The sequence below is a fragment of the Microsporum canis genome, genomic scaffold (assembly GCF_000151145.1).
Source record: "Microsporum canis CBS 113480 supercont1.1 genomic scaffold, whole genome shotgun sequence".
In the NCBI taxonomy this organism is placed as follows: domain Eukaryota; kingdom Fungi; phylum Ascomycota; class Eurotiomycetes; order Onygenales; family Arthrodermataceae; genus Microsporum; species Microsporum canis.
Window position 1 is genome coordinate 45,778 of NW_003299169.1, and position 24,363 is coordinate 70,140.

Sequence of the window (24,363 nt, forward strand, 5' to 3'; positions counted from 1 at the left end):
GCATATGGAGAACACTATCAAGACAAACACAAAAATCGGCAAGAAGACGGGAGATGACAATAAGCTGCGGATGGCAAAATCTCGCCAGAAGAAGCTTGATGACAGGATGGGAGTGCAGGTGAGTGCGACAGGAGGCAGATTCAAGCTGAGCCGTGATCGGGTTGGATGGCATGATTCCATGCGAGCTGAGATCGAAGTTCCAGCAGACGAGAAGGGGGTATCCATTCACATTCCGGATGCACCAGACTTGAGATTCCCCGGGCCGCTGCTTTCCCTGGAAGACGTGACGTTTCAATATCAACGGGGCGGCCCAGTGGTGCTCAAGTCCATCGACCTTGTGATGCATATGGGCGACCGCGTCGGCATCCTGGGCCTCAACGGATGCGGGAAGTCGACACTGCTGAAACTGCTTGTGGGCTCGAACGAGCCCACGCAGGGAAAGATATCTCGACACCCCCGACTGAAACTGGGTTATTACTCCCAGCACTCGGTCGAGGAGCTCCAGGAGCTCGGAAGGTCGTCCCCGACAGAGACAGGTCTCAGCCTACTGTGCAGGGAGACTGAAGGCGTGCTCGACGAAGGAGAGGTTCGAGGCATGCTCAGTTCGTTGGGGTTACCTGGACGGACGGCGTCAGACGTGCCCGTCTGCCAGCTGTCGGGGGGGCAGCTGGTTCGGCTTGCCCTTGCCCGGATACTATGGCAGATGCCGCACATCTTGGTACTGGACGAGATAACAACGCATCTTGACTTCCACACTGTCCTTGCCCTGGCTGCAGCGCTGTCGTCGTATAACGGCGCGCTTCTGCTCGTCTCCCACGACCGATACCTGGTTCGGAAGGTAGTGGAAGGCAAGGAGAACCTAGACGGCGACGATGGTGGGACAGAACATGAGCCCAAGGGCCACACCGAAGCCATGGACGAGTCTAAACGCCGAGATGTCGTCGTGCTCAAGTCAGGCAAGCTGCAGCTGCAGGAGGATGGAGTCGACCAGTTTGAGGTCAGCCTTCAGAAACGGGTCCGAAAGATGATAGCCTAGCCTTTCCCGGGTATTTCTGCTGGATATGGAGATTTTAGATATGGAGAGAGATGGAGATGGGGGTTCCCCCGGAGTTTCATCATCATACTCTCGATGCATCTTGATATCTCTCTTCGTTCTGTGAAAGGAGTAATGTCCGCTAGAAGGCCGGAACTCCAGGATATTTTTTATATTGTACTTCCTCCAGCTACAGAGTAGACATCTTGGGAAAGGCCGTGAAGCCCATAGTTTTGAGTTGATAGGGCGTCCGTATCGTTATGTATCTTTGCTGTCTCTGGGGCCCTCCACCGGTCAGTTCGGTTTGATATACGGAGTAGAATTGGAGGTGCTTAGAAATCATCCGTATGCTGGCTTCAAAGCTCGGCAAAACATCAGGCCATCCCCTGCTGATGTTCAGGAGTGTTCGCAGTCATCGTGGCCATCGTGACCTCCGTAGTGTGTAGCTGTTCAAGGCCGTTCGTATAAGTATATACAACGCCATGACTTACTTCCCTTTTACCCGGAAGCTCACGCTCTCAACAACAACAGGATATTCCACCAGCTGGACTCTGGCTCAGTGAAGACTATCAATAACAAGAAACATTCCACATCGGCTTGTCTTGGAAGATGGTCGACTTGAAGATAGCACAAAGCACAGAGTATCGAGTGGAGAGCTTTTGCATCGTGATAATGGCACCACATCTGAAGAGAAAACTGCAACAAGACAGATGAACCAATTAAATATGCTATTATCAATCAATCTCGACCGTCTCTAGAGACTCCATCAAAGGAAAAGAAAAGAAGGGGAATAAGACCAGCGATTGGCTTGACCAGGCGGTTATACGGAAGATAAACCTTCGCGCCTCTCGTAACGAGACCCTCAACCATGGCTCTGAGCGTCCTTTTGCGGCCTCAAGGAAGGGGAAAAAAGGCTTATCATGGCCGTGAAGCGACAGACGGAGTGAGAGATGTTTGAAATCGGGCTGACGAGGGAGGCCGCAGGGGGGCTGGTCGTGTCTTGCATATATATAACAATAACCAGTGGTTAGTTATATGTATCGCACAGAATGATATCACTAGCACCATCTACCAAGAGCCTTGTTGCAAGAGCCCCTCGACTGGCCTGTGATCACAGACTCTCCACAGTATCCATGGACCCAGCACAAGGATGAGACGCCACTGGACGGCGCAAACTCCACTGGGGAGATTTGATGGCAGGCTTGTCAAGCTATCGCCTTCAACCATGTTTTACATTCCGACCACGGAGACAGAAAGAATTCAAGAGAAAACCGAGAGAGGGAGAGAGCGAGCAACAGGAGAGATTAGGAGACTGAGCGCTCGCATCCGATACCGCTTACGTCCGGGTGTTCCTCCGTTGGCCATACGGAAGACGGGAATATCGAAACAGTACGAGAATCAGGGAGACGAAACCCTTGCCAGCTCTTCCCGGGGACCTTTGCGACTCCTTCGCTCATCAGAGAGCCAGGCAAAGCTAGCGGGACCATTTGGAACGCTGGCCATTGGCCAGCTATATCGATCCTTGCTCTCAAACCCCGGGTTAGACGCCCCCCGCGCTCGCATAGGCATATTTTCGTGTCATACATATAAGCATATTCGAATCGAATTGATATATAAGGGCTGGCATCGCCCATTTTCCCCCCCCCCTCTCTGCGGAACCTGGATCTTGAAGCTCACAGGCTGAATAACAAGCTATCTTCTGCTACGAGGAATCCAGTCCTGGTGTCCATGGCCGGTTGGACTGGCTCCTTATAACGTCTTACCGGCCCTATCAAGACGACCTTTGGAACATAGGCGAGCATGGCGGGAGATCAGTATGAGCTGAACGAGATCGATGATGGCAAATTCGGCATCTCAGAGCATGCGAATAGCATCTCTCTCGAAGACAAGCCTCGCAAGAATTCAGTCGCCAACTTCCGCACCCGCTTCATCGACAGCTTCAGACGAGACCCGAATGCATACTTTTCCCGGCCGGCGAATGCGGACAACGGGTTTGATGCTGAGCAGGCTGCGGCCGCCACGGCAGCGTCACCTTTGAGGCGAGCGTTGAAGTCTAGGCATCTCCAAATGATCGCAATAGGAGGGTCTATCGGTGAGCTGGGCTTTTCTTTTTTTTCGACTCTGTTATATTAACTAGCTAACTCGACGCCCTTATTTAGGGACCGGTCTGTTTGTCGGGTCTGGAAGGGCGCTCGCGACTGGAGGACCTGCGTCGGTGGTGATATCCTTCTCTCTGGTCGGAATAATGCTCTACGCTACGATACATGCCCTCGGCGAACTTGCCGTCTGCTTCCCTGTCGCCGGGTCTTTCTCCCACTACTCTACCCGTTTCATCGATCCTGCTTGGGGGTTCGCCATGGGGTGGAACTACGCTATCATGTGGCTGACGCTGCTGCCGCTGGAAATCGTCTCGGCCGCCATCACGGTTGGGTACTGGCAATCCAGCATATCGCCGGCGGCCTGGGTCGCCATATTCTACGTCCTCATCGTCTGCATCAACATGTTTGGAGTCAGGGGATACGGCGAGGCAGAATTTGTATTCTCTATAATAAAGGTCGTTGCGGTTATTGGGTTCATGTATGGCATCCTCCCCCACGGACACTTGATAGGATATTCGACATACGGCCGACACGAGACTGCTGGCTAACAAATTTTTTCCTGTAGCATCCTCGGAATCACCATCAACTGCGGCGGTGGGCCGAATGGAGAGTACATCGGAGGGAAATTCTGGAGAGAACCCGGTGCTTTCAACAATGGATTCAAGGGCCTCTGTAGCGTCTTCGTCACAGCTGCCTTTACCTTTGGTGGAGGAGAGCTCGTTGGCCTGGCTGCCGCGGAGACAAGCAACCCTCGCAAGTCTATCCCAACCGCAGTCAAGCAGGTCTTTTGGCGTATTGTTTTGTTCTACATGGTCTCCATGACCATCGTTGGCCTCCTGGTACCCTACACTGACCAAAGATTGCTGAACGGAACCGCCAGTTCCGACGTCAAGGCCTCTCCCTTTGTTATCGCCATCCAAGATGCTGGCATCATAGGACTCGACTCTGTCATGAATGTTGTCATCATGATTTCAGTCCTGTCCGTTGGAAACGCTGCCATCTACGGCTCTTCTCGAACACTTGCTGCCCTGGCGGAGCAACGACAGGCCCCAAAATTCCTATCGTACATCGACCGTAAGGGCCGGCCGCTGCTCGCCATCATCGCCGCCTCGATGTGCGGCCTGTTCGGGTTCCTGGCTGCTTCTTCCAAACAGCAGGATGCATTCACCTGGATGTTGGCCATCTCCGGCCTCTCCTCCGTCTTCACCTGGGGCTCCATCTGCCTGGCCCACATCCGGTTCCGTCAAGGCCTAAAGGCACAGGGCCAGAGGGTCGATGACCTCCCCTTCCAGGCCCAAGGAGGCATGATCGGCTCCTGCATCGGCTTCGCCATCAACTGCATTGTCCTCGTAGCCCAGTTCTGGACCGGGTTTGCCCCGATCGGCTACGCTGAGCTGTCACCTGCCGGCCGCGTGAAGAACTGGTTCTCAACCTACCTTGCCGCCCCGGTTGTCATCACCTTCTACATCGTCTATAAGCTGTGGCACGGCACGTCCCTGGTGCGAGCAAAGGACATGGACCTGATCACCGGTCGTCGAGACCTTAACCTCGCCCATCTGATAGCAGAGGAGAGGGCCGAAAGGATGTCCTGGCCGACTTGGAAGAAGGTTTATAAGTTTTTCTGTTAACCTGACTTGACGAATCTCTACGTACTCAAATTTTTATAATGTATATGGGGGCGCAAAAAACGGAAGAGCAGCGGAAGCATGGTATACCCTGTTGCTTTGTATATAATAGCTTAATCCTTCTTTCTATTCCTTGCCATCTACGGCTGGATAGCAGTCACATACAAGACCTGATAAATGGCAGCAAATGATTGACATGAACTCGGCGTATCCCCATCTTCACCGCATAGAGTCACTGGTCCACCGGTATAAAAAAAAAGGGGGGGGAGTGAATGCTATGGCGGTCACCCATAACATGATATCCACCATAGCATTCACCGTGACATGCCATGATACACCGCGATATTCACTCTCTCTTGCTGCTTCACTGTCGCCTTCACTGTTTGGTCTCGCGGCTGCCCGGCTGTTGTCACTGTTTCCCCTTTGGGGCATCAACGATAGAATGCTGGGATCTGGTATGTACGTTAAAGAGACGATGCCGAAAGACAACGGTAGATTATAGAGGAAAATCCAAAGACAGAATAGCTATACTAATCGCATTATCAATAACGAACGTTGGTGATAATTTTTTACATCGAATCGACATAGTAGAAAGTAGACAGCCTCTCACGTGATATGACATTCGTATTTATTTGCGGAGAAGAAGAGACGACGAAGAAGAAAAGGAAGAGGAAGAGAAATGCTTCTCTAAGCCGGAGAGTTGAGAGAGTCGTTTGATATGCCTATATATAAAATGCCATAACTCCTGCATGCCGTCACTTTCTGCCTCCCTCCGAGGCCTTCTTTTATTCGACATGGCCGTCCGCTGCAGCCGCATCACACAGCGAGTTCGAGACGCTGGCATATCCTTGCAAAACCAGTGTCTTCGCAGGTATTCAAGCAGCTGCAGTCAGGCAGTTTCAAGGGAGCCATCATATAGGCCGCATCCACTCGCTCAAAAGTCTCCTCAGGCGCCGTCTGAACTGCCAGCGTTGCCTCCTCGTCTCAACGCGCTGAAGGATGCCAAACCGTTCTCCTCTTTCTTGACGGATACATTTAGCCGGCAGCATGACTATCTTCGGATCAGCATCACCGAGCGCTGCAATCTACGGTGTCTCTACTGTATGCCAGAAGAAGGTGTCCCGCTCTCTCCGCCAGAGCATCTGCTCACCACCCCAGAGATCGTTTACTTATCAACCTTGTTTGTATCCCAGGGAGTGACGAAAATACGGCTGACAGGAGGCGAGCCCACGGTGCGTAAGGATATACTGCCGATGATGCAGGAACTCGGCAAGCTACGCCGTGATGGTCTGAAGGAGCTGTGTCTTACTACAAATGGGATATCACTTCACCGTAAACTCGACAGCATGGCGGAAGCAGGGCTGACCGGAGTCAACTTAAGCCTAGATACCCTCGACCCGTTTCAGTTTCAGATCATGACAAGACGCAAAGGATTTGAAGCCGTGATGAAGAGTATCGAGAAGATCTTGGAGCTAAACGACTGTCACAGTGCTGGCATCAAGCTGAAGATAAACTGCGTGGTTATGCGAGGCATGAACGACCGGGAGATACTCCCGTTTGTCGAGCTGGGTCGCGATAAAGCGATTGAAGTACGTTTTATCGAATACATGCCGTTCGACGGGAACAAGTGGAGTAAAGGCAAGATGTTCTCCTACCAGGAGATGTTGGATGTCATCAAAGGGAAGTATCCGAGCTTTCAAAAGGTTCCTGACCACAAGAATGATACGAGCAAGACGTATCAAGTCCCTGGCTTCAAAGGAAAAGTCGGTTTCATTACCAGCATGACCCATAACTTCTGTGGGACATGTAACCGTCTCCGGATAACCAGTGACGGGAACCTGAAAGTGTGTCTTTTTGGTAATACAGAAGTGTCTCTGCGGGATATGATCCGAAAGGAGAATAACAATCAACCCATCTACGAGGATGCCTTGCAGTCATTGAACTTACTTGAGTCGGCTAGGCAGGCTGCTCGAGCAGAAGACGATGGCCATCCAGCCAATGAACGAGAAAGAGACCTTTTGAATATAATTGGCGCCGCCGTCAAACGAAAGAAGGCAAAACACGCCGGAATTGGCATATTGGAGAATATGAAGAACCGTCCCATGATACTGATCGGTGGGTAGGATCGCTCTTATCTATTGTTTTAAGGGGGTGGTGGCGGACATCTATACCACTGTTTATATATTTTTGATTATGATACCATGAAAGTACTATGAACGCGTCACGATCGGCCCGTGGTTGACTGTACATATATGCAAATATACATATCTTTAGGCATTTCCCCCTGAATTGAACTATATATATGCTAAGCCTGGTTATTCTTTTAGATGACACAGCTAGCAACACATACGATAACAATTCCTACCCAACCGCTACAGCCAGATCACCAACATGGACTTCAACAAATGCCAATTCTCTCCTCCGGTGGCAGCCTACCCCTTTACATATGCTTGCTCATAAAAAGCGGATAAACCAACAGATCCGCTTATATTCAATTATAGAAACCCCAGCCGGAGCAGAGTCACCATCTCCAGCTTCACAGAAATCCGAACAGGCAGGAAATACTACTGTCTCAGATCTCCCGACTACATCCCATGCGCAGCTCCCACATCTTACTCCCCGTGAAACAGTCCACATGACATCGATAGCTCATAAGCCAGAAACCAACCGTTTAGCTACTGCAGTCTGCCGAATATCATTTTCGAACCCCACGCCAATATCACTCCTTACAACGGGGGACGGCCTCATGAAAAAGGGGGACGTGCTCGCAGTTGCACGTATAGCTGGCATAATGGCCGCTAAAAAGGCGGCAGATATCATTCCCCTGGCTCATCCTGGCCTAGGAATAACGGGCATAGAAGTGGATATCAGCATATGTTCACCCCATTCAGATGGGAGCATGTCGGACAAACAAGGCAAGCCATGTCATGGGCCCCATGGAAGTGTTCTCGTTACGTCTAGCGTTAGCTGCCTTGGACGAACAGGAGTAGAGATGGAAGCCATGACCTCCGTCTTGGGCGCGGCCCTTACCGTGTACGATATGTGTAAGGCAGTGGACAAGGGGATGGTTATAGGTGAAGCGAGAGTCGTTCGAAAACGAGGAGGGAAAAGTGGTGATTGGGAGGAAGGCATTCGTGCTATCAACCCCGATGACAACGGCGATTAAACATCAGGTCTACAATAAAAAGAAAAGAGGCCTAGAGATACATAAAAGAAGAACTTTGACAAGTAACGAAACAAAAGCGTAGTCCAAGAAAAAGGATACATTGGAGAGGATCACAGCTAGAGATAAAACAGAGTCTCCGCCAAATCTTCATGTACCCCCCAGAGCCATTTAGACTGTGACTCGTCATACGGAGCAGTAGCAAGGTGATCTCGGCGATGAAAAGTATCGTAAAGATAGCATCGCCCTCCTTCGTACAGGATATCTGCATAGTATGCTGGGGTTGCGATCGAGACAGACCTTGTAGCCCTCCCGAAGACATATGACAGGTTATGTGTCTACAAGAAAAGTTATTGGCAAGGCTCAGAGGGGACAAAAAGGAGAGAATGCATACCATAGTTTGCAGCTCGTTGGCAGTAAAACTGCTTTCATCTCTCAGGACAACGTAGTGTGCTGGAGCATCTGGTATGGACTCGGTCCCCGTTGGATGGGTCATATCAATCCCCAGATACATAACCCGAGACGACGACTGGGAATTGCGTATTGGTTCAAGTTGGTGGTTTACGCCTCCAAGCTTTAGGTTAATTTTGAGAGCTAGATTTGCCAGGTATGAGGGTTGCAGGTTGATCTCCAAGGGTGCGCCTGGGACACCATTTTTCGGAGGCTTTGGTACCACACAGAGGGTATGGCAGCCATACTTCACGTCAGCGAAATTTTTTGTAAATCTCCGCATCGTATCGAGGAAGAACTATAACGGTGAATGCTTGCCTTGCTTTCTTGGTACGCAAGAAATACTTGTCAAACAACTACTCATTCTCCTTCTCACTTCGTGTTAGCTTGATAGCATCTGTGGATATCTGTTCCACTGGCCAGTTGACTCCGTAGTTAATCATATGCTGGCCGAGCTCTGCCATGAATTTTGCGGTTTCGGGAGTATCTCTGCCTGGAGAATGTGTAATAACAAGACATCCCACGCCTCTGTCTGGACAAAAGAAACCTAGCTGATTAAATGCAACGTTTTTCAAGAGGTTCCAACTTCCCGGCTTTGTCACTTTCAATGGGTATTTATACACAAGCTGCGGCGGCAAGAGTATTGACCCAGCGACGGCGAGCATGTTACGTGCAACTTGAATTCCAAAATCTTCCTATAGGCTATGCATTAGAAATCTAGTATGAAAAGAAAACAACGTTTAGCAGTGGGAGGTGTTTTCTTACTGGTCTTTTTATGCCATTTGCCTCTGATGCCATTCCCATAAGCGGTAGACCTCTCTTAACTATAGCGTTTGCATTAGGCCTGGGGCGACAGCAAGCCACTCTAATCATGTCACTTGTTTGCCTAGCCGAGAGTCTATGACGAGTAGCCTGGCCAGAAACAACATGGCAAAGCTCAGCTGGTATATACACAGCCTTTCCTTTCGTCCCGACGTCTACTACTATCTGTTCTCTTTTAAGGAGGTTGATATTATGAGCTACATACAGCTATATATTAGTTAAAATAGATTAAAAAGGAAGATGTATAAACTGACCTTGACGATAGTACTCTCTAACGCTGACTTCCCTTGTTCTTCCACTACTAGACTATTTGAATCGTACGTTGTCGATTGATCCAATAACATTATTTCGTCGTTCAACATACTGGATCGTCTTAACACTCGTGAATAGGTGATCCCCTTCCATCAGGTACGATATCTGCACCCGAACCTTTCGGAGGAACCTATCAAGCTCCAGTGCCCTGAAAGTGTCATTCAACCTCCTGCGTTTGTCAAGGAATGCTTGATATCGATAGAGAGCGATCGATCCGAGCCACCGGATTTCAAAGTAATTAACCCAAAGCTTGACCTGAGTTTGGTTTACACCACCGTATCCAGGTCTAGCAATGGGTTTCAGCGAATTACTCATAGATTCATAAGCTTCGAATCAAGTCCTGCATTTCCTCTTGCAACCACACTGTTTTCTAGCTGCTTCACCGCTTCAGAGTGAATATGCGGCCCTCCACTAGTTGTATGACATATTAGAATGTGAGAGCTACCAGGAAGAGAAAGGGCTTACTCGTAAACCTCAGTTATCCGGTGTCTGACTGGAGATGATATTCCTCCCAAACCTGGGTTACATCGCGGAGTAAAAGGCTGCCTACAAGGTGGTCCACGGCCCCTATAGCAAACAGTTGCCTGGGCTATTGCCATGATTTGAGAGGCAAAGGTGTAAACCGATAACTAGACTTCTATCTATCTTAAGGTATCAAACTAGATGAGACCAGGATTGCGTTAGCTCATTATAAGAGCGGCAATTCCTGCGACAGATTGGTGAACTTCCCGGATACACACACATCATTATCATAGTTGAAAACACAACCGAGAGCCTAAGGCTAAATTGACATACTTAAGGCTGCTAGTTATTGTTTCATGCCTGCAAATATGGCATTATGGCATTTCTGCTGCATAAGTCTGTTGCCAGCCGTTTGTCTCGCTTTGATAATTCTTAAGATAAAAAACTCCAACGATAGTTTCGAAATCTCTAGTTCAATTGATTGTTGGGTATATTGTAGAACCGACCAAATTTGGGTAATGGAAATCCAGTTAACTTAGAAAAGAAAAGAATGGCGTGGCTGGTAGATGTATTGTTGTCAGGCTGTATTTAGTCTTGGTGATGCCACAAGATGGCGTATTCAAATAAATAAGTTTAGAAGTAGTGCTAAAGAGGACTGTTTATACAAAGATAGCAGTTAATTACTCGCTATCACTCGAATCATCCTCCAACATATTGGTATCATCATCGTCATTCTTTCGCTTACTTTCTCTCTCTTGCGCCCGGCTACTGTCAAGCAGCTTTGCCCGCTCTACCCTCTGGACTCTTTGGGTTTTGACGAAAGCGCCCAGAGGAGTTGTATCCCATTCAACCCCCTTCAAAAACCCCTCTACCTCTGCGTGATTCCTGGGCGCAAAGGTAACCTTCGCCCTTCGCTCTTCGATCCAGCGGCTGTTTGCCTCAAGTTTCTGTATCAAAAGCATGAAATTTTGAGAAATTTTAGGGTTCTTGTTCCCTGACGAACGGGATGAAATCTCTTTAAGCCAGCGCTTGAGCATCACGACCACAGGGAGGGCAAGCTCAGGGAAAGCAATATTTTTAGTCCATAGTGTAAAGAACTCTGAAAGGAGCTCAGAAACCTCCTCAGCTACACCATCTTGGTATACCCGAGTTCGAAGATAGGTTTTGGGTGTGCGAATTGTGGTCGGAAAGTCTAGAGGTTTCAGTGTACTCGCCTTTGGAGGTTTTTTCATCTCTGCAGAGTTCAAGACTTCTAATAATGCGGAAGATAGAGGAATATATGTCCCTGTGGAAAGGGATAGGCGGAGAAGAGACCGAGTGAGCTGGAACCGCAGCGGAAAGTACTGGGCAGTAGGAATCAGGCGCATGGCTCCAAGGACGATTTGCACAACAGGGTATATCAAAGGGCGGAGCGCACACTGTTTTCCCGCCTTAGCTTCGACTAGAGGATCGCAATGGGCTGCCAAAACTCTGGACCAGAAATCCAGCGAGTGTATATATTGCCAGTTATAAACAGCCTTGTAAGAATCCTTGGTTGGGTTGGTTATGCTACCCCTCAAATGAATAGCGAGTTGTCGAATGAAGGTGAATCCCGCTGTGTATGCAATATTTTGATCGATGCCCCAAAGCTCAGCCGCGGAGTTTTTCATCAGATTTATCCCGGGCAGAGTGTGAACAGAGGTACTACGACTGCCTTTAACAACGCCCTCATAACTGGCCTTCAAAACTGTTTCTCGAATTCCAGCGTCCCCGATAACTAGCAGCTTCCGAAGTATCAAGAAGGCAGTTATACGCGTGGCCTCTGAATTTGACGCCTCTGACCAATGGCCAACAACAGTCTTTACAAGTACCTTTAGCAGCTTTCGGAACGGTAAAATGTACGGAAGCATCGGCTCAATCGAAGATATTGTAAGCTTCAATGCTGCAGCGTCGGAAAGTGTAGTGAGGAGCTGGTGGATAGAAGAAATATGAGATTTTATGAGAGGCGTCAAGGTTTTAAATTTCTTTGAATCGAGGGTAACCCTTATCTTCCCGCCAGCTGTCTCTTTAATGGGGAGATGATGATTCAAGACCTTTGGAACTTCCTCGAGCGCGGTTATCAAAACCTGGTGGTATACGTCAGGGTTGGATATGGTGTATTTTCGGTCCTCGTTGTTATCCTCTTCATCAACATAAGCCGCAATACGAAATGCTAGAACCGCTTGCCTTGTCGCGCGTAACGAATGCTGTGTTAGCATTGACTTCTGCCATTGTTTCACCATCGACAGCTTGAGGGTTTTGTCGGGCATCAGGTCCGATTTCTCATCGCGCTTTTTGGATTTCTTGGGCTTTTTCGAGGAGGGGGCCTCTTCTTCCTCAGCCTCGCTTAGCTCGTCAACCTCAGCAAGATCACCATGATCCCCAAATTCCAAAAGTTCGGCATCGTTTTCTTTCAGGTATTTATAAAATTCAGGGTCTTTCTCCTTCAGAGCCTCCAATTGGTCTTTATGAGCTTCCAAATTGTCCGAGTCGCTCCCGCCTGACTCTTCACTCGAGCCAGCTGCACTACTCTCATCATCACTTCGGTCTTGCATGTCAGCGTCATCCTTATCCTCTACTCGCTTCCTTTTACCCGTTTTTGGGCCAACATCCTTCTTTTGCTTCTTGGAGGGCTTCGTAGTTGCAGGGACGTCTGCGATTTCAAATCCGCCGGCGAAAAAGTCATCTACCGCCATATTCGAAAAAGATGTATCCGGCGGCCCATCGGAGGTCGATTTCATCTCATTTTCCTGTCTGGCAGCCTCTTCAAGCTTTGCCGCATTTTTGGTCTTCTTCTTGTCTCTGATTTGGTGCCGCTGTTTAACCTTAGAGAACTCTCGTCGCCGGTCAATCGTATCCCTAAGATGGTTCTTTTCGAACTTCTTGGTAGACTTCTTAGTTCCCATCTTGAACAACCCAGCGTCCCTATTGCGGCAGCTGTCGATATTGATTATTCGTGCGAGTCGCAAAATTTATAGAAATTTTCTAGCTTCAAGAAAATTTTGGTTTTTGGTGTAAAAATGCCAAGACTTTCCGGTGCACGGACAAAAAAGTCACGCTTCTTTTTTGGATACGAAAACATCAAAGAGCAAGCAATAAAAGCGATCAGAGATATCAAGCGATAGACAAGATGTACTCTCAAAGGCCTCTGTCGTATGCTCCGACGCCGTATAGCTATACCCCAAACACAGCACTATCGGCAACCATCAGCTTAGACGAGGTAAGGACCTGGTTCCATGTTTCTCGGTGCTTTATTAACTGGAAGGCTGGCTCTAGGAGGTCAAACCGTTTTCCTCACCAGCAGAAAGAGATCTATACGAGTCACTGGCCGAAATATACAGTATTATCGTAACGTTGGACGGGTTGGAAAAGGCATACATCAAGGATGCCGTTACAGAATCGGAGTATACGGAGATGTGTGCTAGGCTGCTAAAGCAGTACAAGTCCATTCTAAGTGATGATGCTGTTGCGGCCGAATTTGTCGATTTAGACACGTTCAAGCGTACTTGGGAGGTATGCTGTTGTGTACTCTCAGGTTGTAAGATGCTGGTCTAATGATACTATCCAGATGGAATGTCCACGCGCCACTGAGCGACTACGTATCGGCCTTCCCGCTACTGTCGAACAACCTTCTCACTCACTCTCCCATAATACCACTGCAGGACCTTCGGCTTCAGGAAGCCTTATACTCACTGCCACGGAAAACTTTATAACGTTCCTCGACGCGCTGAAACTTAACATGCTTTCCAAAGATGCGCTTCATCCCCTTTTATCAGAAGTTATCCAGTCGGTGAATAAAGTAACGGAACACGACTTCGAAAACAGAGGGAAAATAATCCAATGGCTCATCACGCTGAATCAAATGAGGGCAACAGAAGAACTTAGCGAAGACCAGGCCAGGGAGTTGGCATTCGAAATGGAGCAGGCGTATCAAGGCTTCAAGGCAACTCTGAACTGATCCCGCGGTGTGCCCTGATGCTGCTGGGATCCTCCCTCGTCTACCAAATGGTTCCTTTTCGCCGTAACAAGTTGGTTATCATTTCCTTTACCAAATATCGCTTACTAAGCGATCTGATAAGATTGTGCATGTGCCAAGTCATTTAAAAAAAAAAGGGAAAAGAGAAAGGAAAGAGAAGGCCTGAATATGGCATAACTACTGGAACGATCTTGTGCAACGTCGAAAGGAACCCAGTTTCATATATCGCCTTGGACGGCGTTATTTCTCCATCATCGTTCGAGTATGAGAGATCCTGATAGCCACCCCACCCATGGTATTCAAAATTACTCTCAAGATCCTCACCGCTTCCGTTCCAGCAAGCTAATGAGTTGGTATTGCTCTTATAGTCCTTGACCTCCCACAGCTTCATACCAAACCTCCTGCAAGCGATATTCTCCAGGCCTTAGACCTACTCAAAATTCGCCCGCACGCCTTTACTGAAGAGACTTCAGGTCAAAGGGCTGTACAGCTGCAGGCCGGAGGTATCTGCAGGTACCTCACTTCGGTAGTTGGTAGCTCGTTGTCTTGGATCGACTCGGATAGTTCAAGAGAGAGTATATGGGATGCTGCAAGCGCCAGGCTTTGCGAACGAGCAGGCAGAAATGGTATGATATATGTCATGTCATGTCTAGGCCTCGTTACCGAACACTTAATAATTCTTCTTGGTAGCCATGCCTTCTATGTCCAGAGAATTCACCATTCCACTGAACACTGTTTCCGAGTTCTTGATCACCCTACATGAGCCATCGCTGACCTCTGACAACCTCGGAAATAAAACTTGGGTCTCTTCGTATTTGCTTTCTAAACGTCTCCACACCCTCCATTCCTCCGCCTTGGTTCCTTCTTCGGGAGATCAAAATATTCCCTTACGGAGCCTCGAGCTTGGAGCAGGTACTGGTCTAGTGGGCATATCTTTCGCTGCAATATGGGGCGCTGCAACTACCGTTCATCTCACAGATCTACCTCCAATTGTGCCTAATCTTACGCATAACGTATCTTTAAACAACGATCTTATTTCCGAGACTGGGTCAAGCATTACCACTGGCGTATTAGATTGGTCACTCCAGTTCGGCATCTCTCTGCATAGTGCTGATAAGTACGATGTCGTCCTAGTTGCTGATCCACTATACTCCCCTGATCACCCTAGGTGGCTCGCTCAAGCGATAGAGGTACATCTCTCTTCGAAATACCGGTCAAGGCTCATTTTGGAGCTACCTCTACGAGAAGTATACTTACCACAGGTCTACGAACTCAAGAAAAGATTACACAACTTGGGGCTAAGGGTCCTCGAAGAAGGAGAAGAGATAGGCTATGACGACTGGGCTACTAAGGACGGTTTACCTGTCGGGGTTCGCTGCTGGTGGTCGGTATGGGCTTGGGAGCCGCACATGGGTGAACACGTTGGTCAGCGATGATTTAATGAACAGTACGATCCCAAGGTTTTACATAGACTTGGAGTCGGATAGAACGTTCTGATGAAGAATAGTAGACCAAAATACTGTCTTTTTATTCATTTGGACTTCAGCACCACAGTCAACTAACTTAACTATCCCCTTCTTCTATTTGCCTTTTATCGACGTTCAACGAATCTGACTACCCCAACAACACTGATTAAGACATAACACAGGTAGCTGTGCTATATTTATTCGCTGTCTTCCATCAGTCTCTTAAGTGTCTTTTTGCCCTGTTTATCAAGATGCGGGTAGAAACGCAAATTGTCAAGATCTCTGAAAAACATCATGGCTTCCGGATAAGCATCCCTGATCTTATCTCTGCACAGCCCCAGCCATTCCACATCAACTGGGCTCCCTGTTCCAGATGTCACATATTCCCACCAAACTGGAAAATACCCACAAAATTCCCAATCGAGGATTGCAGATACATTTCCATCCTTGATCACAATATTGCCTGGTTCCAAGTGACCATGAGTCCAGGTATATGGTTTGCAGCTTGGCATGCGCTTTCGAAGATTCGCCACTGCTTTCTCTGGGAGTTTGGCTAAGCGAACTTTCATGTAATCCCAAAGCTCATCATCTGACGAAAACGGCCCAGCAGGTTCCATGTTATTCATGAAGATCCAGCCATTATGTAGCGGCGTGCCTCCAAGGCCGCCAATTTGGGGAGACTGCAATGGTCTGAGCTGGTGCACTATCTCAGCCACCTGGTCTGCGATCCGCTCTTTGTCAGAGAGGGATAGCGTTGGATATAGCTTTTCAAGCGTCTCTCCTGGTGCGCGCTCCATAAGAAGATAGTGTTGGTTATCGCTCTGGACCCATTCCTTCACAACTGCCGGAATGGGAATTTTGGTATTCTCTTTAATGAATTGGATGTTGGCCACTTCCGAAGTATTCCACTTATCGAATGGATCTTCTTTAAGGATCATGTCCGATCCAATATGCCATAAACCGCGGTTGCTGACTTCGTAGAAAAGTTTGATTCGACTTTTATAGAGACTAGATGGTGGATCTGCCCAGCCGCAATTCGGGCACTCTGGCTTTTTTTCTGTGGCGTCGACGTTTTCCATTTGAATAGAGTACTGCTTGAGTGTAAAAATCTAACCGATTGGTGAGTAGAAAGGCAATGGATAGGAGTTGCTGTCTAGCATGTGAACATCACGCCCAATTTATAGAAAAGCTGTGCCGCAACTAACTGGCCATCCTTGAGGACCTTGTCAATGAGACTCAAAAGCAACATTATAACCGGATCCGGCTCCGGATATCGCCTTGTTAAAACGTAGTACTTGGAGGATATCTTTATAGCCCTGACACTCGTTCGCTAAGAGCGGAAAAAATACTACACCACCGAGGAGTATCTACCACCAAGATATACAAACTCAGCATAAAACCATAAAGATGGCTTAAAGAGAATTCCAGCTCCGGATATCTCCTTGTCAAAACGTGGTATTTAGAGGATTTCTTTATAGCCCTGACACTCGTTCGCTAATAGCGGAAAAAATACTATACGACTAAGGAGTATCTACCGCCAGGATATACAAAGTAACTCGGTATAACACCACAGAGATGGCTTAAAGAGAGTTCCGTCTCCGGACGTTACTATTAACCTGGGCTTGAGAAACTTCCCTTCCAACGGATGCAGTTAGCCCTATACATCGCCGTGCGTACAAATTTATTAGGTGAAATATGCCGCCTATAATCATTCGACATCAAACACATGATATTGTTCTCTGCTCCCTATATCGGTGGCGGTTTCAATGAATTTCCTTTTCTTTGTCTTCTTTATCTTTATCTTTTTCTTTCCTTTTACAATCTACCTTCTCAAAAAACAATAAAAAATTAGAAGCACAAGAAATGAATATTACAAGATGGTCATCAACAAGATCTATGATCATTTCTATTATTTTCGATAGAGCCCCAAATAAATTAAAACTAGACTCCTCAGGCACACTGCGGTCTATATGTCAGGAACTAACTCATTATACCCTAGCTATTATCTGCGCAGACCACATGGCAGACCTTCTCCTGATTCATATCCAACATAAGATAAAGTTTATATACAAAGACATACTTTAATTACAGAATATTTGAATTATAGATTAAGCACATTATCTATAGATCAACTGGGCTTTCTATCTTCACCAATTGTAGAGCGTTCTAGCTCAAAAAGCGATAAATGATCTTCTTCCCTAAAAAACCAATGTAGCCTTTATCTGTATAAGGCAGTTTTACTAGGCTTCTGCTTGATTCTATCTACAATGGCTTCAAGCAGAAGCTATCTACAGCTAAATAGCAGAGCAAGGAATTCTATGAAATGTTAGACTTAGAGAACTATATAAAGTAGTTTAGTTCTCTAAAGATATCTACTTTTCTCTTCAACAATAATACATCACACAAGATCAAAATCAGCAAATCCACAGCATCCCAAGAACTTGCACATCAAGCTATCCAAGAACGTATATTATTTACTTGACTCCTTCAAACCTTGACCGTAAATATGATGTGCTTTAGATGTAAGCATAATAATATTCGTGATAGGAAACAATGTGAATTTTGCGGTGGCCTACTTCCTACCGTGAAATGGCTCAAGGTATGTATTATAGTCTATTTATTTTTATTTTATTTTTATTTGTCTCTTCTCGTTATCTGTTCTTACTATCTCTCCCCCGAGTCGCATGTTGTCTACTAATGTGGATTTGCTTTTCTCTGCAGCTCCCTACACGCTAAGACACAATACAACCAATAATTTACCTTTATTTCATTACATAATATCTTAAGCCTTATGCTTATTTTCACTTCCCCGGAGTCGGAGTCTTGGCATCATCAAATAAATGGCAAGGAAAATCTCGGAGGCTGAGCCTTTGCAAGACATGATGGAGTAGTAAAATAATGCCTTAGCAACTAAATAAGTATAGGAAAAGGTAATAAATAGATATAGAATTAGATAATAATAGATAGAAGGTCTAGAGGCTATACTATAACTCACGTTGTTTACCAGGGCGCCGGCGAGGTTAGTTGTGCTATTCCCTGTTTTATAGGCAAAAACTGAAATCTATAACTAATCAAGGCCACCGAATGGGGAATTGAGAACCCTCTTCTGGCTACAGGCTGGCAGCCTGTTTGCAGTGGCGTAGAGCGCTGGCGCAGGTGGCGCGGGCCTGGCAGCGATTAACGGGGGTGTTCAGGCTGGTGGAGCGTTGGCTGCTGCCGGCGGAGGGCTTGCGTGGCTGAGGTCAATGGCGATGGGGTGAGAGATGAAATGGCCCTGTTCAGCCCCCACGAGACTTCGTTCTTGGTTGTACCTTCGAACTGTTAAGCGCCCTATGTTACGGAACTTTTAGGTACCTTGCGGACCCATGATAGCTAGTTATTAAAGGCGATGCCGCACCAAGAGGCAGTGAGAGGCGCCAGTTATAACACGTACATAGCCTGCTGCCCTCCCAGGCACCTGAGAGAGTCTATCCACCTTCCACTTGACATATACAAGCATATCGCATGGCTATGGGGCCTGACTATTACTCTCGTTTCCCGGGCTTTCAGTCCAATCCAACTGCGTCTTCAAGCGACGAATTTACCCGCCTGGCACGTCATATGGGCTGGGGAAAAAAATCCAAGACCTACAAGAGGGAGCGGGCAAGTTTCTTAGCCTCAGAATTCGCCACCCACTACGGCGCAGACGGGACAAAGCTGCAGAACTGGCAAGCTCTTTGCCTCGAACTTCAGATCAGAGAGCCCATCGACACAATCACGAAATGCCGGAAGGTCTGTCTCCACTGATACTTTGGATTTGACATAGCTAACAGGCTGAAAGGCGCTCAGCAAGGTCCATGTTAATCTGGTTGACCTTATCGACGCCCGTCGAACGGGCAAGGCTCCCACGAAATTTCCGAATTCCCAGTCGCTTAGGGAATATACAGTCTCAAAGGGCAAAATATTCCCCAAAGCAGCCGCTAAGGAGGATGGGTTCCTCAAGGCCTTACTCCGACGCATTCTGTAGGGGCAAGCTGGGAGTAAGAGAAACAATCACCAGGAAGGTGATGACTAGGGCGTAATGCGGGGTATAAACTATTCACTTTCTATGAATATTTCGTTAGCAAATGCTTTATTTCGGGCAATCGGCTACGGCCCCTTCTATTAGAGACGGGTTATCCATAGCCTCGTGTTCGCAGGGCCTCGCATGGCCATTGTCAGACTCCTTTCCCATCTTGAAAACTGGGCGAATTGATTCTTCTAGCAACGACCCCCCAACTTTAGATTCTAAATGCTGCGTGCCTTGGGCAGCAGGAGGAGGGAAGAGAGATGGAAAGGCAAGTTTCGCTTGTGGTTCCGAGGAAAATATGCCACGCTTCAGAAGGCTCTGTAAAATTGCGACAATCTTTTCATATCCAAGGCTTTTAAAGGCTGCGTGGATCGTTCATGAAAAATCACCAACTTTTTAATCTTCCTTCGCTTTTTGACGAAAAAATTCTGGCTAAGGTGAGCCCTGCTTGTCATTGTCCTGTTCTATATTCTGTCGCCCAACCTCCTCTGTCTCAAGAGACAGCTCCTTAACAAGCAAGGAAGAAACAAAGCCAAATGCGCTAAAACTGGCCATGAGATACCATAACGCTCGGAATGCGTCTCTATATGCCTGTTGGACGGCAACCATGACTGCGGGGGAGACGTCAACCTCACGCAGGTGGGTAATAAACCCGACAGCTTCCGATGAGTCGCGAAGGATAGCCAGAACCTCAGGAAGCGGTTCCGCCTTTACAATGGACGTGGCGAAAACGCTGCTGAAGATAGTGGAACCGGCAGCGAGGCCAACCAAAGCGCCGAAGAGACGGAACGAGACAAGGATACCAACAACCAAGCCTTGGTCGTCGGGCTTTACGCTTGCTTGAACGGCGACGGCAGGGACGACAAACTGGACGCCCAAGCCAATGGCAGCGATGATCTGGAGCCCAGCCGTCATGGCCACTGTAGCCTTTTCATCCCAGAGTGCGTACAATCCCGTGCCAACTGCCATGGCGACCCAAGATGCCCAAAGTAGCCAGAGATATCGGCGGAGGTGATCAATGGCGAAGCCGGTGATGATGCTAAAGGCAATGAGAATGCAGCAGAGTGGGAGAATGGATACAGCTGACTGAAGAGGCGACTCGAGGAACACAGACTGGAAGAAGAGGGGTAGGTAGAGCAGCGATGGATATAGCACCAGACCGTGGATAAAGCCTCCGATTAGAGTCGCCAAGGTGGTTAAGTTGGTCATGAAACGATAAGGGATGACGGCCTCGGCAGGGCGTTTTTCATAAATGGCGAAAATAACCAGAATAATGACGCCAATTATAAAAGGCAATATTGTTTTCCACGAAGACCAAGCGTACAAGGCACCGGCCCAGCTCAGCGGCAACGCAAAGAGGGTAGAGCCGGTGATAAATAGGGCCATGCCGAGCCAGTCGAGCCTGATAAGCCTAGAGGTGAAGGATCCATCCATGGGCTTCAAGTGCATGAACAAGACGGCGCAGCCAGCACTAATGGCGACGAGGGGCAAATTGATCCATCCAATCCAGCGCCAGTCCACGTACTCGCTAAAGAGGGAGCCCAAGACAGGACCCAGGATGACTCCAGCAGCCATGGGAATGGCCAAGATACCCAGCCAAAAGGGTCGCTCCTTGAGGGTGGTTATGTCGCAGACGATGATTTCATTGAGCACATCGAGGCCACCACCGCCGAGACCTTGAATGACACGGCCAAGGATGACAACGGACATGCTTTTGGCGACGGCAAAGACAATGGAGCCGATAAAAAAGAGGATAAAGGCTGTATATAGAAGAGGCTTGCGGCCGAGGACATCAGAGGCACTCGTGTAGAGAGGCTGAGTGATGACGACGGATAACATGAAGGATAAGCTAGCCCAAAAGGCTGCGAGCGTCGTACCGCGCAATTGATTGGTGAGAACCTGTTGGGCAGAGCGTTGTTAGTGCAATTCAAGTTTTTATTCAAAATCACACACGCAGGTCAAAAGATGCAGGTCAAAGATGCAGATCAAAAGGCACTTACAGGAATGGCGACGGCTAGGGCTGTAGAGTCGATAGATACAATGAGGACCATGATGACGAGGGAAAGAAAGGCAAAGTAGAAGGAAAGGGGTTTCTTTTTGGGCGAGTCTTGGTCCTCTGGCAATTCGGCCACGGAGTTGCGTTTCTCAGTCTCAAGCGAGGGATATAATCCAGGGCTATTGTGAGGCACGTCGTTGTGAGGCACGTCGTTGTGAGGCACGTCTTGTACCGCGGGTGGTGGCTGCTGTAATTCAGACATTGCGCATTACCAAGGCAGCAACAACAACGGTAAGTTCAAACAAGTACAAGATGAGCAGGAATCGGTGGATGAGTTTGTTGGGTGGCGCGCCTTGCGATATAGCAAACTTAGCCAGAGCCGGGGAAGGAGAGTCGTGTGTGAGTTGGTATACAGCAAGTTGTGACTATACTACTAGACGCGTAACTGGGTATCTGGATATCTGGTGGAAAAGGGAAAATAAAGAGAAGCTGTGGCTGTGTGCAGAGAAATGCATAGCTAGGAAGTTGGACCAAAGGGGAAGGGGGAGGGACTATTATTACTCTCTAAGTAGGCCTGAATGCATTATAAATCAAACTTAGGCACTAACTAAAGTGGGAGATATCAACAAGGTCTACCAAATACACTCTAAAAAATAAAAGTAAACTTGCGGAAAATGCGGAAGCTACGGGCCGGCCCGTGGACAATACGGTCAATGCGTCAAGCCGTATCGGGTACGGTTCGTTAGGTAAGATATGAGTGGGTGAGGAAGCGGATATATACCGGTTATGTTTGGTATAGACTATTATAAGCTGTGACGATCCGGTCAGGCATTAGCCATGATGCTTGTTACGGGTTATTTGGCGCGGAATAGTGATTGGTCAACAAATCAGCGTACCAAGCGAATATACAACGAGCATATAAAGATGTGTCAAACTTCAACATCTGCCTACTATTAGTGTGGGCTCACTCCTTTTAGTGTAGTGGCAGATTCTGATAAGATGGAATCCAATTTGATTGATTACAATGAAATGGTACGGACTTTGGCCTACTTTTATAGCCAGGTCTTCGGTAACTATTCGACCTTCGGTCGGTGACATTGTAAGGCACCAAATCTTAGCAAGCCGAAGCCGTCGGCCAGGTCGATCCTTCCAATTAATAAGCGCCGAAGAACTAACTGTCGGAACAGGCGATATCCGCCTGCTCCACCGGTTCCACCTAGGTAGACCGTTGCACCGGTGTTCGCCCTCGCCGTTCACTGCCTCGCACAGTGAATGATTGGCTGGGAGCTGCCTTTAAAGTGCATGACAAGGTAACTAGTTGCAGCTAATGTACGGCGATACCCTTGACTCGTCATTGCTTCCATTGTTGTTGCTGCAGGCTGGTGTTGAGGTTGTCGCTGTCAGCGGCTAGTTTGCAGTGTTGGAGGAATTTCCCGTGTGTGACGGTGCTAACTAGCCTGTTAACCTCCGATCACTTCCGTCCGGGGACCCTGCTTGGTAACTCGCACCAACCTACCTCACCTTCAGACTTGCTAGCAACGAGTTATGGCGAGTACTGAGACTTTGGCGCAAATGACGCCGCAGGACGTGAAGATACCCCCGCGAGGTGATGGCATCCCCGACGATGGTGGCTCTGATCTGGGCGACTTTGTAACAACGGAGAAAGAAGAGGATGATGTGGATGATTACAGCGAGGACTGCTCTAGATATTGCAGTGAGGCGTCATCAAGAGTCTTCTATCCAGTCTGCATAGGAGAAATTCTCAATGGCAGATACCGCATCGACCATAAACTCGGACATGGCGGCTTCTCTACCGTCTGGCTAGCCTACGACCTTGAAAAGCAGACGGACGTGGCCCTTAAAATCACAGACTCGAGCGAGATAGGCAAACATGAAGCTCAGATACACGAACAGATTATTTGGCGTGTCAAGGACACTTCCCATCTTATGATCTGCCTGGGGACCTTTTCGCTCCAGGGCGAAGGTTCTAATTGCCACCAGGTTCTGGTATTTCCCTGGGTCGGTGAATGCCTCTCTTATGTTAAGATTCAGAACATGTCAATGGCTTCACGTATGTTGGCTGCCAGGCAAATACTTGAGGCTCTTGATAACCTACATAGGGCTGGGATTGTCCATCGAGGTATTTTATTTACAAGTCTTTCCAGCAAACATTTAAACAGCATTACTAACACTATCTATCTGCAGATGTGACAGCCTACAACTGCTTCCAAGGCATTTCTCCGTTCAAAAATCATACTAGGAAGTACAAGTATGAACGACTTGGTCGCCCTCGTAAGCTGCCCATCGAGACATGGTATAAAGATATCTGGAAACCGGGACAGCTAGTTACTCCAGTAACGGTTCCAGTGGACCTACAGGAAAACACATTTTATCTTGGAGACTTTAGCCTTGCCATTAATGTGGGCGAACCAGTAACGCCTGAACGAGAAGGCCGGCCACCCGTGAAATATTGCTCTCCAGAACGGCTTCATGGCTTTCCACCCAGCACAGCCTGCGATATATGGAGTTACATGTGTGTATTCTCTGAACTTTTCCTGGGTTTAACTTTTTTTGGACGCATCTTTGGTGGTAGTGTGATCCCAGGAATAGTGAACATCCTTGGGCCCCTACCTACGAGCTGGAAGGGACGTCATTTTTGGGAGTATGAGGACCGATGGTATGATCAAGATACAAAGCCAGATCCCGAACTAACCCTCGAAGAAAATATGAAACTTCTCCGTAGCGACATTGATACAGCCGAGCTGGAGCTTGTCTCTTCAATTTTCCGCCGAGGGTTTTGTCCTGACCCGAAGAAACGTCCAACCGCAGCTGAGCTTCTCCAGGACCCCCCATTCAAAGCTCTGATGGACAGGTACACTTGATATTTAATTCC

The 24,363-nt window shown here is 48.0% G+C and overlaps 11 protein-coding genes across 11 annotated transcripts; 7 read left to right on the top strand and 4 right to left on the bottom strand.

The window, feature by feature from the left end:
* Positions 1 to 4: 4 nt before the first annotated feature.
* MCYG_00023 (ABC transporter) lies at positions 5 to 1,036 on the top strand (the record flags this gene model as incomplete). The annotated part of the gene is made up of 1 exon (XM_002849873.1): positions 5 to 1,036. The coding sequence occupies one exon, from the start codon at positions 5 to 7 to the stop codon at positions 1,034 to 1,036; it is 1,032 nt and encodes a 343-aa protein (XP_002849919.1).
* A 1,797-nt stretch (positions 1,037 to 2,833) lies between these two features.
* On the top strand, positions 2,834 to 4,760 carry MCYG_00024 (general amino-acid permease GAP1; the record flags this gene model as incomplete). The annotated part of the gene is made up of 3 exons (XM_002849874.1): positions 2,834 to 3,125; positions 3,193 to 3,610; positions 3,698 to 4,760. The coding sequence occupies 3 exons, from the start codon at positions 2,834 to 2,836 to the stop codon at positions 4,758 to 4,760; spliced, it is 1,773 nt and encodes a 590-aa protein (XP_002849920.1).
* Positions 4,761 to 5,551: 791 nt separating this feature from the next.
* On the top strand, positions 5,552 to 7,923 carry MCYG_00025 (molybdenum cofactor biosynthesis protein 1 B; the record flags this gene model as incomplete). The annotated part of the gene is made up of 2 exons (XM_002849875.1): positions 5,552 to 6,872; positions 7,085 to 7,923. 2 exons carry the CDS (start codon positions 5,552 to 5,554, stop codon positions 7,921 to 7,923), a joined length of 2,160 nt encoding a protein of 719 aa, XP_002849921.1.
* Positions 7,924 to 8,039: 116 nt separating this feature from the next.
* On the bottom strand, positions 8,040 to 10,699 carry MCYG_00026 (conserved hypothetical protein; the record flags this gene model as incomplete). Its single annotated transcript, XM_002849876.1, has 10 exons — positions 8,040 to 8,258; positions 8,315 to 8,645; positions 8,731 to 9,065; positions 9,136 to 9,399; positions 9,514 to 9,790; positions 9,970 to 10,133; positions 10,165 to 10,298; positions 10,348 to 10,500; positions 10,550 to 10,621; positions 10,651 to 10,699. The coding sequence occupies 10 exons, from the start codon at positions 10,697 to 10,699 to the stop codon at positions 8,040 to 8,042; spliced, it is 1,998 nt and encodes a 665-aa protein (XP_002849922.1).
* Positions 10,700 to 11,686: 987 nt separating this feature from the next.
* Positions 11,687 to 12,902, bottom strand: MCYG_00027 (nucleolar Complex 2 protein; the record flags this gene model as incomplete). The annotated part of the gene is made up of 3 exons (XM_002849877.1): positions 11,687 to 11,722; positions 11,817 to 11,915; positions 11,988 to 12,902. The coding sequence occupies 3 exons, from the start codon at positions 12,888 to 12,890 to the stop codon at positions 11,687 to 11,689; spliced, it is 1,038 nt and encodes a 345-aa protein (XP_002849923.1).
* Positions 12,903 to 13,114: 212 nt separating this feature from the next.
* Positions 13,115 to 13,942, top strand: MCYG_00028 (vacuolar protein sorting-associated protein 28; the record flags this gene model as incomplete). The annotated part of the gene is made up of 3 exons (XM_002849878.1): positions 13,115 to 13,204; positions 13,261 to 13,497; positions 13,553 to 13,942. 3 exons carry the CDS (start codon positions 13,115 to 13,117, stop codon positions 13,940 to 13,942), a joined length of 717 nt encoding a protein of 238 aa, XP_002849924.1.
* A 282-nt stretch (positions 13,943 to 14,224) lies between these two features.
* MCYG_00029 (rapid response to glucose protein 1) lies at positions 14,225 to 15,396 on the top strand (the record flags this gene model as incomplete). The annotated part of the gene is made up of 3 exons (XM_002849879.1): positions 14,225 to 14,255; positions 14,329 to 14,586; positions 14,651 to 15,396. The coding sequence occupies 3 exons, from the start codon at positions 14,225 to 14,227 to the stop codon at positions 15,394 to 15,396; spliced, it is 1,035 nt and encodes a 344-aa protein (XP_002849925.1).
* A 227-nt stretch (positions 15,397 to 15,623) lies between these two features.
* Positions 15,624 to 16,505, bottom strand: MCYG_00030 (conserved hypothetical protein; the record flags this gene model as incomplete). Its single annotated transcript, XM_002849880.1, has 1 exon — positions 15,624 to 16,505. The coding sequence occupies one exon, from the start codon at positions 16,503 to 16,505 to the stop codon at positions 15,624 to 15,626; it is 882 nt and encodes a 293-aa protein (XP_002849926.1).
* Positions 16,506 to 18,930: 2,425 nt separating this feature from the next.
* Positions 18,931 to 19,432, top strand: MCYG_00031 (conserved hypothetical protein; the record flags this gene model as incomplete). Its single annotated transcript, XM_002849881.1, has 2 exons — positions 18,931 to 19,197; positions 19,247 to 19,432. The coding sequence occupies 2 exons, from the start codon at positions 18,931 to 18,933 to the stop codon at positions 19,430 to 19,432; spliced, it is 453 nt and encodes a 150-aa protein (XP_002849927.1).
* A 474-nt stretch (positions 19,433 to 19,906) lies between these two features.
* On the bottom strand, positions 19,907 to 21,732 carry MCYG_00032 (conserved hypothetical protein; the record flags this gene model as incomplete). Its single annotated transcript, XM_002849882.1, has 2 exons — positions 19,907 to 21,373; positions 21,475 to 21,732. The coding sequence occupies 2 exons, from the start codon at positions 21,730 to 21,732 to the stop codon at positions 19,907 to 19,909; spliced, it is 1,725 nt and encodes a 574-aa protein (XP_002849928.1).
* A 1,283-nt stretch (positions 21,733 to 23,015) lies between these two features.
* On the top strand, positions 23,016 to 24,352 carry MCYG_00033 (protein kinase domain-containing protein; the record flags this gene model as incomplete). The annotated part of the gene is made up of 2 exons (XM_002849883.1): positions 23,016 to 23,541; positions 23,676 to 24,352. The coding sequence occupies 2 exons, from the start codon at positions 23,016 to 23,018 to the stop codon at positions 24,350 to 24,352; spliced, it is 1,203 nt and encodes a 400-aa protein (XP_002849929.1).
* Positions 24,353 to 24,363: the final 11 nt, after the last annotated feature.